Source organism: Oscarella lobularis, chromosome 1 (genome assembly GCF_947507565.1).
Source record: "Oscarella lobularis chromosome 1, ooOscLobu1.1, whole genome shotgun sequence".
Classification (NCBI taxonomy): Eukaryota; Metazoa; Porifera; class Homoscleromorpha; order Homosclerophorida; family Oscarellidae; genus Oscarella; species Oscarella lobularis.
In genome coordinates this window covers 5,052,165-5,068,283 of record NC_089175.1, presented here as the reverse complement: position 1 = coordinate 5,068,283, position 16,119 = coordinate 5,052,165, and the positions used below count along the sequence as shown (strand labels likewise).

At 47.2% G+C, this 16,119-nt stretch overlaps 3 protein-coding genes across 8 annotated transcripts; 2 read left to right on the top strand and 1 right to left on the bottom strand.

Annotated features, from left to right (window-relative positions):
- Nucleotides 1–11: 11 nt before the first annotated feature.
- LOC136194710 (uncharacterized) lies at nucleotides 12–2,647 on the bottom strand. Of its 3 annotated transcripts, XM_065983929.1 has the most exons (5): nucleotides 2,491–2,647; nucleotides 2,318–2,437; nucleotides 2,170–2,270; nucleotides 2,106–2,120; nucleotides 12–2,051 (listed from the first exon to the last, which is right to left on the bottom strand). In XM_065983929.1, the coding sequence occupies exon 5, from the start codon at nucleotides 1,980–1,982 to the stop codon at nucleotides 141–143; it is 1,842 nt and encodes a 613-aa protein (XP_065840001.1). In that variant the 5' UTR covers nucleotides 1,983–2,051; nucleotides 2,106–2,120; nucleotides 2,170–2,270; nucleotides 2,318–2,437; nucleotides 2,491–2,647; the 3' UTR covers nucleotides 12–140. The 3 variants fall into 3 exon arrangements, with proteins under 3 accessions (XP_065840001.1, XP_065839990.1, XP_065840009.1); XM_065983918.1 differs by having other exon boundaries at nucleotides 12–2,120; XM_065983937.1 differs by lacking the exon at nucleotides 2,106–2,120 and having other exon boundaries at nucleotides 2,170–2,437.
- A 9-nt stretch (nucleotides 2,648–2,656) lies between these two features.
- Nucleotides 2,657–7,491, top strand: LOC136194655 (uncharacterized). The gene is made up of 15 exons (XM_065983856.1): nucleotides 2,657–2,699; nucleotides 2,769–2,920; nucleotides 2,980–3,071; nucleotides 3,126–3,222; nucleotides 3,273–3,371; nucleotides 3,431–3,529; nucleotides 3,581–3,679; nucleotides 3,729–3,827; nucleotides 3,877–3,978; nucleotides 4,031–4,129; nucleotides 4,186–4,273; nucleotides 4,325–4,368; nucleotides 4,555–6,532; nucleotides 6,583–6,978; nucleotides 7,028–7,491. Exons 1-15 carry the CDS (start codon nucleotides 2,684–2,686, stop codon nucleotides 7,318–7,320), a joined length of 3,753 nt encoding a protein of 1,250 aa, XP_065839928.1. The 5' UTR covers nucleotides 2,657–2,683; the 3' UTR covers nucleotides 7,321–7,491.
- A 48-nt stretch (nucleotides 7,492–7,539) lies between these two features.
- Nucleotides 7,540–13,527, top strand: LOC136194665 (ubiquitin carboxyl-terminal hydrolase 48-like). 4 transcript variants are annotated; one of them, XM_065983882.1, is made up of 35 exons: nucleotides 7,540–7,693; nucleotides 7,747–7,826; nucleotides 7,892–7,941; nucleotides 7,995–8,054; nucleotides 8,123–8,391; nucleotides 8,436–8,493; nucleotides 8,541–8,597; nucleotides 8,656–8,717; nucleotides 8,778–8,886; nucleotides 8,948–9,081; nucleotides 9,186–9,271; nucleotides 9,333–9,430; nucleotides 9,488–9,575; nucleotides 9,624–9,731; nucleotides 9,992–10,098; nucleotides 10,156–10,228; nucleotides 10,280–10,397; nucleotides 10,454–10,502; nucleotides 10,554–10,600; nucleotides 10,683–10,799; nucleotides 10,858–11,063; nucleotides 11,119–11,243; nucleotides 11,303–11,416; nucleotides 11,475–11,536; nucleotides 11,587–11,691; nucleotides 11,759–11,874; nucleotides 11,929–12,128; nucleotides 12,189–12,247; nucleotides 12,300–12,372; nucleotides 12,428–12,553; nucleotides 12,602–12,635; nucleotides 12,693–12,722; nucleotides 12,919–12,960; nucleotides 13,010–13,357; nucleotides 13,409–13,527. In XM_065983882.1, the coding sequence occupies exons 1-33, from the start codon at nucleotides 7,566–7,568 to the stop codon at nucleotides 12,939–12,941; spliced, it is 3,171 nt and encodes a 1,056-aa protein (XP_065839954.1). In that variant the 5' UTR covers nucleotides 7,540–7,565; the 3' UTR covers nucleotides 12,942–12,960; nucleotides 13,010–13,357; nucleotides 13,409–13,527. The 4 variants fall into 4 exon arrangements, with proteins under 4 accessions (XP_065839954.1, XP_065839946.1, XP_065839962.1 ...); XM_065983874.1 differs by having other exon boundaries at nucleotides 12,919–13,019; nucleotides 13,096–13,357; XM_065983890.1 differs by having other exon boundaries at nucleotides 11,315–11,416; nucleotides 12,919–13,357.
- The last annotated feature ends 2,592 nt before the right edge of the window (nucleotides 13,528–16,119 follow it).

Below are 16,119 nucleotides of genomic sequence, written 5' to 3'. Positions count from 1 at the left end.
ATGCCTCTACAGGAGTACAAATTTCTCCGGGAAAAAACGGTATTACAAGAAATGGCCCATCTCTTTGTCACACAACATCAGCAAAACAAACGGGTCAACAACGAATGTACGCACTAAGAAGCAGATAAGTACCCTTACCTTTACTCGTAGGCACACACACCCAAACAACCGCCATTGGCCCAAACCTTTCCCACGGAAGCGCTGGTCTTCACCAAACAGCAACCGCTTCCACAACTCGGCATACCCGGCAGGCAGTGAACAGTCTGGTAGCCGTATGCAAAGATCTGGGGTTTGGGCGCCCGACTGCCTGGAGCACCGGTGCACTTTGCAGGCTGAATGCGCTTCCCTTCACACGTGCGCCACCCATCACAGAGCGTTGTCTCGGCACAGTCACCAGACTGCGGTTGGCTCAGAGCGCCGCCGACGCCGCCCCATACGCTTGCGAATGTATTATAGGTCCACATCTGATCGGCGCTTCCGTCGCACTTTGCCAGCACCAAGCTACGATTTTGAAAACTCGGCACTCGATTCTGTTGCTTCCCGGCGAGAGCTGGAGCTCGAGTACCGGCAGTCATGTTCGCGCCGCACGACGTCAAGGTCGCCGTAACGTTGTGCAGCGTGCAAGTCTCGTTAGCGGCGTCGTGGGTCCAGCCCGTGCACGTCGAAGCGTAACCGCCGGCCTCTACTTGCTTTTCCAGCTGCTTGGCACTTTGAGCGCCGGAATTCTGACACGCGTAGCAACATGCCGTCGGGTAGGCCGTCTGGAACTTGAAGAAGGCGCCGGAAATGCCATTACCGTAGCATTGACCCGGCTCCTGCTTGCACGTCGACGGGATCGTTCCACCGAGGGCACGCGTTGCGAGGCACATAGTCTTATCGGACTTCAGTGTCACCGGAGAGCTTGCGTTGGTGTTATTAGCTGGGAAATTCCACTGCGGAGCAAAGTCGCAGTTTTGAAGGCCAATTTCGTACACTTGACCCTGATCTAGGGGTTTCGTCGGCACCATGCACGGCCCTGGCGGATACTGCGCAATGGGCGGAGGTGGAGCGGGCTTGGGCGGCGCCTCTCCAGCCTTGGGCCAATACGCGGACGGATCTCCGTACATTTGCAACCGAGCGGTGGTGCAGCACGACGCGCAATGCGCTCCCCGGGCGAGCTTCACAAAGCCACCGTCGCCGAAGTTCGAGCCCCAGCTATTGCGTATGATCCAGTACGGACCCTTGAGAGGATGCGTGCCAAAGCCCACGATATTCGTAGCGTGATTCGTGTGACCGTGAACGCAGTTGTCCGCCGTGACGAAGCTCTGCTCGTCGGCAGTAGTGCCGAGCAACGAGTTGACTGCCGTCTGGACGGGACCGTTTCGCAGTACCCAAGCAGCGACCATGTCTTCGCCCGCAGAGGAAAGACTGCCTCTGGGAATCTGATTAGCAGTGTAATTGGACCAGCCTTTGATCGCTTTCGACGGGACGAAGTATTTCCAGCAGCCTGCCGGATTGCCACTGGAGTCCGGCGTGGTGTCATAGGTGCAGTTCGTCTCTATCGGTTTATTTGCTGGATTACCGCCGTTTTCTCCGCAATTCTTCCCACTGCATTCGTGAAAGAACTGGTCGATGCACGGGAAAACATTGGCGGGGTCGATACCGCGGCTGCCGCCGTAACTCGGGTTGTAGTCCGGAGCCGATGAATTGTAATGGCAAGACAGTACCTGACGGTCTGACAGAGTCACCAGTTGCCCTGTCTTGAGAAAGTGCTGCGATTCGGCCGCCTCCAGGCGAGCATACGTTCCGCAGCTTCCCCCGCACTGTTTTTTGATGGGCGTGGTTGCGTTTCGACCGCCAGGCCAGGTTCGCCAGTCGACAGAAGCCTTCTTTGCTGCCTCGACCCATGCGTCCGGCAGCGGGGTCCACGGGTCTTCAGAAAGGCCAAATAGCTCCTCTTCGCTACGGGGCTGCGATCCGGCTGCGGCAATGAACTTTTCCATCTCGCGCTCAGCGTCGAGCGGATCCACCCAGTCCGCCGGAGCTGGGCCAGCAACTTGCTGATCAAAAGCCTGCAAGGAGGAGACTTCCAATAAAAGAATAAAGAGGAGAGCCTTTGCCATTACTCAAAAGTAGAGTACCTGCGCAATACTCTAATTACACTTATTAAATTATGATAATGTCACTTACGATCCTGTTTCTGCAATAGATGGAGTCAAATTTGAGGTACTGTAATGTGTGGTGACGTCATGTATCTTTCTCGTGTCGCACTTCGTTTCAATGAATGGTCCCTTTTGGTGATACGAATAATATGTATGCTTACCCTACCTTCACGCACCTGCCTGAGAAAACGATGAATTTTGAACAAACGAGAGAATTTTGAATTTCTTGGAAAGCGATAGAGTCTTCACTTTGCCACTTTGCTTGGCTTCAGATTACGACTCTTATGAATACTAGGCTGTTTCAAGAATCACGAAAATTCGCTTTCCTTCGCTGTTTATGTGCTTTTACTGTGCCACGCTCGTTTTTCGATTTCACTGCAGCCACTATCCAAGTGGATCCGTCCAGCGCTGCCCGACAGCCACGTCAGCGTTGTACGTTGCCGCCGCAGTCGCGGCAGAAAGGGTAAACGCTTGCGCAAAGGAGAGTAGAGTCGTCACCTGCATACGGGAAGTTCTCCTTTGTTGTTCCTTTGTTCTCTGAGATGGAATTCGAAGACGGTTAGTACTATCGGAGCCGTTTATATCTGGGGCTCTGAGTCCTGGACCCGAGTTCCATGCTGTTTCTAGAGTTCCATGCTACTTTTGACGCTTATCTTGCATTCGATCGCTTATACCGTAGCCTTTCTTGGGCCGCGCAGACGCTAGTACGAGCTATCCGCGGAGGAAACATACAAACTGCGATTTTGCTTCATATGATTGATGCGACAGCATTGGAAGAGGTGAATGATTTGCAGCTACAGTTATTGGCGTGCCGCGCCCGCTAATCCCTACCACTCAGATTCGGCATTTTGCGCTTCATCTTGCCAGAGACCCTCACATGACAGCATTTTTGATTGACCATGGAGCAAATGTTGAAGGCTTGAACGAGGTATTGATTTACGGTTTTCTTTCTGTATGAATTAATCACAGTTTTTCCCCTTGGGTGGGAGGGACTCCCTTTCTTTTTGCCATTTATTTGGGAGAAGAAGAAATAATGAACGTTCTGATAAAAAAGGGATGCAATATTCATGCCAAAGACAAGGTAAGTAAAATGCCAAAGGAGAGTTTTTTTAGTTGAGATTCAATTATAAGGACGGTGACGGTGCGTTGACTACCGCAAGTTGGCAGGGGCATTTGAATATTGGAAAAAGACTTGTTGAACTAGGACTGCGTGTGAATGAAACTAACAACGTGAGTCAGACTAACTGACGAACTAACCTAAAGTGAAAGACGCGCCTTGGTGTTTCTAGAATAAGTCCAATTCACTTCATCGAGCTGCTGCTGAAGGGCACTACGAAATGGTTAAATACCTGATTAGTGTAGGAGCTGATATGGAAGCACGAAACAAGGCATTTAGTTTTGGCAATCAATCTATATGAGGAAGCTCAGCCTTTTATTAGTGGGGGAGAACTCCTTTTCTTGATGCTGTTATTCGTGAAAGAGAAAGAGAAATGGATGTTTTGATTCACAATGGGTGCAATATTCATGCAAAAGACAACGTGAGTAAATGTAATACAAGAAATGTGTTTGGTGAGTTTAAGATTGCAGGAAGGTGACAACGCTGTGGCTGTTGCAGCTGAGACTGGTGATTTGGAAATCGTGAAGAAACTTGTTCGCTTAGGACTCAGCGTCAATGATCGAAATTTGGTATCTTGGAGTGGTGTGACCAAACGCTCTGCTGTATTTGCTATTTTAGAAAGGCTATACTCCACTTTTTTGGGCGCAGCTGAGAGAAGACACAGTCGAGCTGGCGGAATATCTGATTAGCGTTGGAGCTGATATTGAAGCTAGGAACAAGGTGTTAATCTCTATTTTGCAATTAATTGATTTTGTGATATCTTACGTATCAGTTGGGGCAAACGCCTTTCCTTCAAGCAGTTGCGATGGGAAGAGGAGAATTAGTAGATGTATTGGTGTCAAAAGGTTGCAATGTTGATGTGAAGGACCGCGTAAGAACAGCAGATTAGTAGTACTTTGTTAGGTAATTAACGAGCGGTACTGGTAGCGTGAACGGGGAGCTATGGAAACAGCTCAAGTTGTAAAGAATGACAACATGAAAAGAAAATTAGAAGACATTTACTCTGCACGGAAGGAAAGCGCTCGGGACTGTACATATATTAAAACGTAATCATAACGTTTTTAGGCTGCCGCTGTCAAGGACACTCCAGCTGCTCCTTTGAAGGCGGAGGTTAGTATAATGGCTGTAGTGTGTATCTCTCCTTGTTTGGTCGTTGTTTCTTTTTTTGATCCTCTCTTCTCTTTGTCGTGGGTTCTGTCTGCTTTCTCTGTTTTCTCTCTATCTGTCGTTCTCTGTAGTTTTATTTTATGTACTGCTGACTGTCTTCTTTGAAAATTTGCATCTCTTTCCATTCAGGACGGAGAAGCGGACAAAGTGGAGCCAGCGGACCTCACGAGTGAAGGTGAACCAGATTCTTCTTCGGAAGAGAACCGCCACATTCAGAGAATATATGACGAGGCGCTAAAGCGCGGCTCCGTTACCGTGAATCGTTCTGGCATCATCATTGTCGGGCAGAATGGCGCTGGCAAGTCGTGCCTCGTCGATTCTCTTTTGAACAGACCGTTCGAGGTCAACAAGCTGAGCACGGAGGGAGCGGCAGTTACAATGACGCACACAGTAGCTCGGGAATGGGTAGCTACGGAGAGCATAGACCATTTGGATTCGCTCGTTGCGGAGAGCTGCTATCGCGTAACTCGAGAACTTACGATTCCCACATCGAGACGCGAACCAGAGAGCTCCGAGTCCGCAATGGAATTGAAGAGCCCTGACTATGGAATAACGGCTGAGCCAGAGCCTCTACGACAGGAAATGACGCAGCAATCGTCAGAACCACTAAAGAAAGATTTGAAAGAAATCGGAGAATTGGTGAAAACCCTTACACCCAATCAGCAACGCTTAGTAGACAACTTCCTGAGAAACAGACCGAGTGAAGAGGATCTCCTTCGGCAAGGTGTAGGCATTCGCGATATATGGGACTTGGGAGGGCAGGAGGTCTACCTTGCCACTCATTCCGCTTTACTACCGGACAACAAGGAGTTCTCATTATCTATCTACATGGTCGTGACCGATATTTCAAAATCGCTGTCGGACAGAGCGGAGTCCTTGTGTCGACTGCCAAACGGCGAGGTGATCGATCAGACGAGCGAACTCGGTTGGATTCGCCGAAACGAAGACTATCCTCTATACTGGTTCGGTTCGATCGCGACCGCGCACGACGACGCGCAGAAGAGCGACGATTCGATGGGCGAAGAGGAAGAAGTTCGTCCTCCTCCCGTATTCGCCATTGGTACTCATAGAGACATTCTCGAAAAAGACAAGAGCAGGTTTCCTGATGCTTCTGCCGTTGAACAGTGGCTCAAGCAGCAAGGAAATTGCTTTGAGAAGCTACTTCGAAACAGCGATTTCGTTACACATGTCGTTTTGCCCAAAACTCTCGGTGACAATGCAACATTTCAAGAAATGACTCATTACGTCAAGAGAATATTTTTGGTGGACAACACTCTGTCCGGTTCAAGTTCTTCCTGCCACACTATTTCTAAGTTGCGACAGAGGGTGGACCGTATGACGGAGAGGTACTGGAAACGAAGGAGGCAGCCTCTGTTTTGGGTATACCTCGAAATACTCCTTTTCTCTTGGAGAAAGCACATGAAAACGGTCGTCGCCAAAGTCGACGACATTTCTAAGCTGGCGAACGCGGTGTGCAACATTTCAACGCAGGAAGAAGTCTTAATTGCGCTGAAGTATTTAGCTAACGTTGGAGCCGTTCTGTTCTATCCAGACGTCGAGGATCTAAGCGATTTCGTATTCACGTCTCCTTCGTGGGTGATCAAAGCCCTCTCGGCTTTCGTCACAGCCTCTCCCCCCGGACCGTATATGGAGCCGAAGTGGGGATATCTGAAGGAGAAGGGAATACTGACCGACGATCTGTTAGACTATCGTCTGAAACAGATGAGAAAAGAATGCACCGACGACGTGCTGGTCGTCTCCGATTTTAGTTCAGAGCAAGTTGAGGAGAACAAGCTCATCATACGACTTCTCCATCTTCTCGACATTATAACACCCGTTCCTGCTGAATTGTCTCCCAATTCGTTCTACGTTCCTTCGATGCTAAGAACGCCATCTGTTCCCCGTTGCGCCATTCTTTGGAAGAATCACACCTACGAGTCGCCCTTCCCAACACCACTTATCGTCCTTCCCACGAAATTGAAGTTCGTCCCAGAATGCCTCTATTTTCGTCTAATAACTCGCTTCCTACGCTTGTATCCCAAACGACCGCGGCTCTCGCGTCACCAGTGCATTTTCCTGGCCGAGGACGAGGAATCGTCTGTAGAAGGTGTGCCTTTTTACTATAGAGGCAATGTATCATGCTTTCTATCTTTCTAGTTGAAGTCGAACTGCTGTATCACAGCAGAGGCCGTTGGGTTGCTCTGACAGTTCATTTTCTCAGAAGAGCTGACCTCGACATGATGAGCTCGTCTTTCTTAGCCTCAATTCGAGAGAGGCTTTCTGAGGAATGGAAAAGTGCTTGCCGACAGGGCATGAGAGGCTTTAAATATAGCGTTTGCTGCCAGCTGAAGGAAGCGACTCGTAAAGGCGAGGATTTTGAGATTGACATTTGGGCCCTTCCTGTGATTATTGACAGGGACAAAAAGTATCAATATTCCCCCAGGGAGGCTAAGCTATACAACGGATTCGATACACCGCTGCCTTTGGAAAAGGAGGAACGTTCCAGCATTGACATTTGGTTTAGGCATGAGGTCAGCTCTGCACATTCCAAAGGTAAGCTATAGCAGACTAACATCAAGTTATCTCTAAATTTCTTGTGCAGACGGACTTCCTCGAGATGTCACCCATGATCTCATGTATGCAGTTGCGGAACTGGTGAAGGCAAATTGGGAGAGACTCGCTCTTTCCCTGGGATTTCATGCAAGGGACTTGCCCCAATACAAACAATATGACGATTACGTTGTCCGGTCTTTCTCTGTGATTGAAAATTGGGAATCCAAGCTTGGTTTGAAGGCAACGGTAAGTGACCTTCTTGCCGCCTGTGAAAAATGCGGCATTGGTAAGGATGCCATTCAAACTGCTTTCACGGATCGTAGGAATCAAAAATCCAATTAAGGTAAACCGTGCAAAGGTTTTTTGGCGCACCTTTTCGAACCTTTTGTATTTATTTCATTACCTTTTTACTTGACGCTACGGTGTCAAAGGGGCAACTGAACACATTTTCTATTTATTAGTTATTGCATTTGCGTTATGTCCGTTATGTCATCAGATTTTGCAGAATCTTTTCTTTATTGGCGCCAGCGACAGGAAGTCCGGGCAAGTCAATAGCGTGCGTGTCGCTTAGAAAAAACCTTGAAGAAATGAGTCGAAAAAGCGCCGAAAAGCGATGGGACTGGGCAAAGAACACGGCCGTGGAAGACATAAAGCAAAGGCACGTGGACATAGCGTACGGAACGACGATTCCTGCCTGCAAACCGAATTCGTGCAAGTGAGAATCTTCTTCGGCGACGCAACGCCTTCACTTTCTTTACTTCCACGCAGTCGAAAGGGCACGAACTGCAAAGGAAATCCCAACTGCCTTCAAAGCATCGGCGAAAAATTTTGGCTGGGTAATATAAAAGGTGGGTTGCCATGGGGAGCGAGGAAAATCCTTCCTCGTCATTCTCGATTTTTTTTCGACTGTTAGAAACTCACTGGCTCTCCATTCCGGATACAACCGTCGAAGAGCGAGAAAAGGTTCAATAGAGATATTTGAGTGACAATACAGTAGAATCTGATTATTTCAAAAGGACTCCTTCGTTGGTCTCAAAAATCTCGGCGCCACTTGCTACATGAACACGCTCTTGCAGGCACGAGAACGCCAAAAAAATGCCCATTTCTTCTTACTCCTATAAAAATTATTTTAATTAATTTACAGCTTTGGTTTCATACGCCTGCATTTCGAGCGGCAATTTATTCGTGGTCATTCAATCCGGAGAGAGTGGCGGAACGAAGCGACGACGTAGCCGTCGAAAAGAAAGTTGAAGAAGACGTCACGACGAGTGCATCGTCGACAGTGGAGCAGGCACAAGACGATGATAGACTGCCTGAAGAGCCACCGCTGTCCATCGCGGAATTTCCTGGAAGCAGCGAAGTGTGCGGGCAGCTTCAGCTTATTTTCAGCCTTTTAGAATACTCGAGTCGAAGGTACGTCAATGAGGAAGACAGAATTATTTTATTTTAATTATTAGATACATTGATCCCTCGTCTATTGTTTCGACTCTTGGATTGGATAGGAATGTTCAACAGGTTCTTTTTTCGAATCTGCGTTTTGTTCTTTTACAATTCCGTTCTAGGATGCTCAAGAGTTTTCAAAATTGTTCATGTCTTTGCTCGAAACGAAATTGAGTCAAGTGTGAATCTTCTTAAATGCTATTCGAATCTTTTGATTAATTAATTAATGTTTTCAAGGAATGTCCGAGTGGAAACGTTTTTCGAGAGCAATTTGGGGGAAAATATTCGTATGTGACAACGTAAGAGTATAAGAGATCAATAACACATTTTTATTATACATGTGGTGACGTGAAATCTAGGTGTTCGGTCTGTCGTAACGAATCGTCGCGAAGCTCTCAATTCTACGAACTCGATTTGAGCATTCAAAACAATCACGTCCTTCAAGAATGCATTCAAGATTTCCTTCAGGTCGACAGTCGATATATGACGGCGGTGTGACGATGAACGTCATCGTATCGTTTTCTCACAGGAGGAGAAATTGGAAGGGGACGATCAATACTACTGCAGTTGGTGCTGTCAGAAGCAGAACGCATCGCGACGAATCGTCGTCGAATCGCTTCCTCCCATTCTAAATATTCAACTGCTCAGATTCGTCTTTGATAGGTAGGTGTCTAGCATGTAGCGCTGCCTGAATACGTACTCACATGTAGCGCTCCTTGAATACGTTGGACGCTATAGCGACGTCTTTTGAACTCGTACATATATAGGGCAACGTTCAAGAAGAAGAAACTATCGTCATATCTCCAATTTCCACAAGAATTAGACATGAGTCCTTACACAGACGTCACGGATCGTGCGTGGGGGAGATCGAATAAAGATAGGCCGCGTTTTAATTTACTATTTCTCTTGCCTAGCATCTACATCGTTTGTGTATAACTTGACGGCTGTGCTGACACATCAGGGACCATCGGCCTATAGCGGACACTACATTGCGTACCTTTACAAGAAAGAAGTATACATTGACGTTATTGGTAAAAGATAGCTGACTAACCCGTTATATGTAACTAAGATGGACAGTTGGTGGAGTTTCAATGACGAAACTGTGGTGAAACTGGCTGGAAAGAAGCTCAACCTTGCGACGCACGAAAGCGAATATGGTGGAAGAGACTGAGATGATTCGCGAATTATTTGACTTCTTTCGTCAGGTGCCGTTCGATCTCGTAATCCTCCTCGGCTCCTGAACGGTCATCAGATGTCCAGTGGCGCTTACATGTTGGTTTACACGAGGAAGCCGAAATGGGAGCAGAATGAAGGTAAATGCAGACGCATAGTTCTATGCGGAGAGATTATTCACTCACCCCAGTTGAGAACCAACATACGAGCGCGTCCCCAGTTGGTCTCAGTCTTCGCACTCCACCGACGCTGTTTTTCTGCATCTACGGGACTTTATAGAAAATAGATCGCGGTCCCAACTGCCAAAGAAATTACACGAAAGGCGAAGCATGGCAAGGGGGGCCCCCACGCTTTTGAACACTGCTTTATATGAAATTGCAGTCACCCGTTTTTTTTACAGTAGTTGACTTGACGAGTCTGTCATCGCCGCCGGCTCATCTTTCCGAGCTTGTTGCGCTGGACAATAGTCGCTTCGAACAATGGGCAACGGAATTGCGACAGAAGGCGGTCAGTTCTCAGCATCGATTCTTGCATCACATTTCGAGAGCGACTTTATCGTCCCAGACCGAACGTGTGGCCAGAGGGCAGGCTATGCAGAAGCAAAAATGCGATCTGTACCAGAAACTCACCTGCTTGGGTATGCATGCAGTGTAGATAAATGAGACTTTTCTGTTATTTGACGTCACAGAAAGAACGAACGAATGGGAGTGGATAAACTTGGCTTGGCTTAAAGCCTGGCTGTCGAAGGATCTAGCAAAAGGTCCGGGTGAAATTTCTCATGGAGATGTCTTGTGTCCACACGGACGGTATTTGTTCGCCAATAAGAGCACAACTAAACACGTGTATCTATTTTATGTTCTAGTGTGGATCCACTTAAGTGCGTTCAGCTGAAGAGAATAAGAGCAGAAGCTGTGAAGCAGATAAGACAAATACATCAGGTATAAATTCTTTCTGTCTTCTAGGCTGCCGAACTGTATGGCATCTACGGTGGCTCACCGCGTCTTTGCGGGTGATTACCTTGCATGAGACGGGATTTTATACGTGTATAAAATCCCAAGATAGTTTTGCGATGATAATTAGTTTTGTATCAGAGATATTCGGTATTGCGTGACGTGCGTTCGACGACAGTGCCGAAAAATTCAACTGAAAGATCAATTGCAGGTCGATCACAGGCTGATCACGTCACTAGCAAAAGCTCCTTGCACGAGGTCCTTTTTTATTACGCGTTGTGTGTAGGCATAAGGGGGAAGTCAATTTGCGTTTTAGTGCTTCCGGATTTTGGATTGGAAAGTATTCACTTCGCTCTTGGAACAAGATTTGGGAAGAGAAACAGAGGATCGAAGAGGAGAAGGATTTGGACGAAGAAGTCGCCGCCACGAAGCAAAGTGAAGAGCCCGCAGAGATTCAAGAGAACGCCCAGTGCTCGGAGTCAGAATTCGAATTCAATCACGATCTCCTCTGCAAAGAACACGGTAGCCAAAAAGTCGATTTTTTAAAAATGTTTTGAATGTAGGCTGGCTTATTTAGGTCAGTTTACTGCTAAGGAGTCGGCAAGACGACTCGTTTCAGCCGAATTATGGCGGAAATTAAAAGAATATTTTCCCGAGGCGCCGGAATTTTCCGCTTTGCATCCTCCTTGTGTCGACTGTTTGGTGAATAGGCTAACCGACCGAAGCGATCTTTTCATTTCCTTCCTCTTGCTTTGGTTTAGAGGGGATCGCAGGCTGATGAGGAAGAGAAGGAGCGCATGAAGGAAACAGCCGCCGAAGCAAAAGCCCAGCTTTTGGATCTATACCATGGCAGAAATAGACCCGAAATTGCGAGCGTAAGAGTTCAATCTTCTTCTCTCACTACGACCGCTCATTGCGTATCTTTCCATTCAGGGCGACGATAGGTGTTTTGTTGTTTCCGCTGTAGCCATTAACGCGTGGAGACGATTCGTTCGGTACGCTTATGACCTAGGTATGCATATATCGTGCTTTATTTTCTGTTAAGCTATCCAACTCATTGGCCTTCTGCGCTTGATAATTCTCCGCTGATTTGCGACCACGGACGTCTGATGTTTGACGTCGAAAGTAAAGCCGGAATTCGACAGGATCGGTTAGGAATTGCATTCTAGAAAGACGTCAAGAAAAATCGAAAGATAAAGATTATTCTACTGTCTTAGGTACAGTGTTGTTACTGTTAAAGAATGGACCGACTTTAGAGGTCTTCACACATCGTGCGAGTGTGTTATCGAAGTTTGGAGAGATGAATCGAGTGGCAGTTTGAAATCTCTACCAGGTAAAGCCAGTATCTTCCGACTTCTAAACAAGAAACGACGAATTGTCTTCATAGAACCGTGTGAGCCTTGCATTGCCGTTGAGTGCGATTCTCAAATGGAACAAGAGCTACAGTATGACAACGTGACTGTCTCCGTTTTGAAAGTCAACGATCTGGACGCGATTGAATTTCCACCGTCGTCGAACGTTTATGATTTCGACGATGACTGGCGTTCGGAAGTTTATAGCCTCGACGAAGGAAATGATCCCGATGCAGTATTAATTAATTAATGCATATCAGCTCGGCGTTTTTATCTAATTAATATGGGTCTGTAGAAGCCACCTAATAAGAAGTTGAAATTAGGCGAGAATTTTGCGCCTCGAAGGAGCGGAAGGTTCTCTACTTTTACTCAGTGGCAGCAGCGTTCACTTGTTTTATTTTCTTAGGAGACACTGTAGAAGTGGGGAGGTGAAAATCCTTGTCAGTTCGCGAATGACGCTGAAAGATCTCAAGCTCAAGGTGCAGCAAAGAGTAATAACAAATTATCTTGCACAATTCAATATGCTTTATAAAGGTCATGAACAAGTTCTTAGTGTTACCTAGCGACCAAACGTTGTCTCTGAATGGTAAAGAATTGATTGAGAATGACGTAACGCTAGAGAAGCTGGGCATTCGACCGAACGTCACAATTTTGCTCAAGGTACTATAATCAGTTTAGATGGTGTTCAGTACACAAATAAGTGCGCAGGTTGATAAAATCAACGATGAAGTAGAGATTTTAGGTATGCAAGGATTATCATAATAATAATAATTGTCGTATTTCTATTTTTCTCTGTTAGCCGACAATACAGTTGAGACTGGATTCAAAGGTAAGTCTTATTGCTTAATTAATAAATGCATCCTCGATTATCCGGTCACCTTAGCAGTACATTTGTGACTTGCTCCCCAAAATGGCAATGTTTCTATGATATAACCTGGCCCGGATGCCCTCTATCCAAACCTCACCCCACCCCTTTTAGTCATTAGGATTCTGTATGTAATTTCGCGTTTTTTTCGTGTACTCAGGTACAGGTCTTCTAGGCCAGTAATGAACAACGCAGCGGGAAAGTACTTGTTGCCATGTGTTTCTTTTGGTTTCTGGCATATCTCCCCATAGGTTGCTTACGGTACTAAATTAGCTTAATTAAGTTCTGGCATACGCATTTCCGGTACCAAGTTAATAACTAAAGTTGATTGATTCAGGTTCGAAAAAGCTGCGGGATCGTAGGGGCCGAGGACCCGGCCTGCTTTGCTTGATGGCAGGATGAATTTAGAAGATGGCGGCGGCTTATGGGCTTCCATTAGTATGAACGTGTCCGATTCGCGTGGAGCTCTGCGTGAGAGAGGTAGGGCGTGCTCTGGGGCGTGTATGCGGTGGTGTTACGTAGCGTGCGTCGAGAGAAATTCTACTCGTTCGACTACAACTTCACCGCCGTTGAAGCTTTGACTACGTCACGTTATTACTGTAAGTGTTTGTATGGTAGTTTACAGACTAGGATCCGTACTTTGGAGCTAGCGTTTCCGGCGAATCTCCTGCTTCTCGCCGACCTCGGAAAGGGTTACCGTCTCCGGGCATCTCGTAGAGAAGAAGGCACCATTACGGGAGTCCCTTTTCGCAAATTACCCCGTAGATAAAACGGTATAGTAAGGACCAGTAAGCACTATAAGTCGATCTGATCGGTCCATTGTAGACGTAGTCAATGTATAATTTTAATTAAACAAGCTTCTTTCTATGTAGACTACTCAGGCTGTGGTCACGTCGGAAAGAAATGAAGAGACACAGTCTTTTGCTTGTACTTCTGGTTCTAGTTGAGTCGTTAGGTGGTGGTTCAGGCTGCAGCCCGTCGAGCGAAGCTCAATGCTATCTGAAAAACTGGTAAACTGCAAACGCTTTCTGTTGATTGTTCCTTCCTCTATCCGTGACAAAGCGTCTGTCGATAGTGTAATCATAAATTGGACAATGTTTTTTGTGTTAGAATTGCGCTAATTATTTGCCCAAAGCTGCTCGCGCGTGACGTCATTCTCCTTCAGCTCTGAGATATGCTCTTTGTGTAGGTGCTTCATCAGTAGTAGCTGCAACTGCGTTCGTCCCACCCAAACAAAGTCGCCTTCTGGCGACGATTCTTGTCTGGTTAGATGAGAGGCGAAACGCGGAGGGGAGTATTTAATTTGAGCTTTTAGGTCTGCGATGGCAATAGTTTCACCACGAAGTCTGAAGGAGAATCCTGTAACGACGGCGACTTGTGCACGAGAAGTGATCAGTGCACTTCCGGAAATTGCAGAGGAACTTCGCTCAACTGCCAATCTTGTCAAACGTGCAACGGTACAAGTTGTACCCTCAATTCAAGCCATTGTCTTATCAACTCCACGTGTCATTCGAACTCGGACCAAAGAGGGGTTTCAGGAAATAACGCCTGTCAGGCAAGTGAAAAATCCAGTTCACGATCGAGGCTCTTGTATAACAACTGTCGTAGGAATGCAATGTGCTAAAGGATGCCTATGCTTGGTCAAACGTTTCCGGCGGCGCCTGCGACGACAACGATCTCTGCACGAAAGACGATCGGTGCGAAGACGGCGAATGCGTCGGTACGGCGTTCACTTGCAAGTCGTGCGAATTGTGCAACGGAAATGGCTGCACCATCAATAGCGGTCACTGCGTCATCGACGACACGTGCTATACCAACAACCAGATCAATCCTTCCGCGCAATGCCAGGTAACTTGGACGATTTACATTTATTTTTAAAAAGTGTGTGCGCGCGTTCTTCGTAGGCGTGCAAGTCGTCGAGCACTAAGGTTCAGTGGTCAACGCTGACGAATCAAGCTTGCGACGACGGAGACGCCTGCACCTACGACGAAAAGTGCACAAGCGCTGCTATATGCCAAGGCACGCTGCTGAACTGCAGTCTTGCCTGTCAGACGTGCCAGGGCACTTCTACATGTAAAGTCGACGGTTGCATCACGTCGGGCGGAACGTGCGGATGCTCCATACCCAAGAACGGCGTCGACGTCTGCTACGACAATAACGCCGTCAATCCCGACAATCAGTGTCAGCATTGCAACATAGCAACGCCGACGGCATGGACGAAAAATCGGACGCAATTCTGTTCTTGTGTAAAAGGCACGTATTGCAACGGTTCGAACTGTCGCCCGATCTACAACGATTCCAGTGATCAATGCTACTACAGCCAAGACAACTGCGACTATCCTGACCTGTTTTGCAGCGGCGACAAAGCGACTTGTCGCTACTGCGACGGCACTGGCGTGTGTACCGATGTTCTGAACATAAAACCGACGACTGGAGTCAACATGACGAACGCTCTCGTGTCGGTTTTCTCGTCCACGACGCCGTCTCAGCTCCTCGCGCCCGTTCAAGGCACAGACGGAAATCCGTACCTGATGTTGACGGATAGGCAAAAAATCAAAGTGAGGTTTCAAGGTTTCAAAGTGCCGTGCGACAATGTCACAATCGATTGGCAACTCGTCGACACGGCAAACGGCGACGCCGTCGTCTATTCGTCGACCGGCCAGATCGGTATTGCCAGTGACGTCGTTCACGACGTCACCGTCACCGGTCACTTTACTTTGACAAACGGCGGCACGTACATGATCAAAGCGACGGCGAGAAATGTGAGAGGAACCGAGAGCTTTAAGAATTCAGACGAAATTCTCGTTGACGATACCTGTGACGGCAAGCATTCACAAGCGCTCGAGGCAGACGACTGTGCATCTGCCCTCGCATCTGACGGTACATCGTACAGTGTAAGACTGATAATTCTCTAATTATTTTCAATTTTGTCTCAAGGATTGGGTATTGGCGTCATCGTTTCCGTTGTGCTTGTTTGCGTCGCGATAGCTTTTATTTCTATTGCCGTTGCAATTATTTGGTTTCTGAAATCAAGGAAAGGCAGAAGCGAAGGTAGAGTTAATTTTGCGCATTGTGCGAATCTTTCAAACGCTTTCTTAGATTTGCCAAGCACTTCAGAAAGCCATCCTAAACGTGAAACCACTTCAAGTTTAGAAATGACCAGGATGACTGTGTCGCCGATATATCATTCAAACGCGGGAAAAAAGAAGGCAACCTCGACTCCAATGTATGAAGAAGTGGCTCCCGTCAGCCAAAGCACTGCAGCACCGCCAGTCAGAGTGACAATGACAGATAATACTTCCTATCAGGTAGCTGGCATTCACTGAGGATTTTCGTTTCTTTTCAGTGAGAGAACATATGT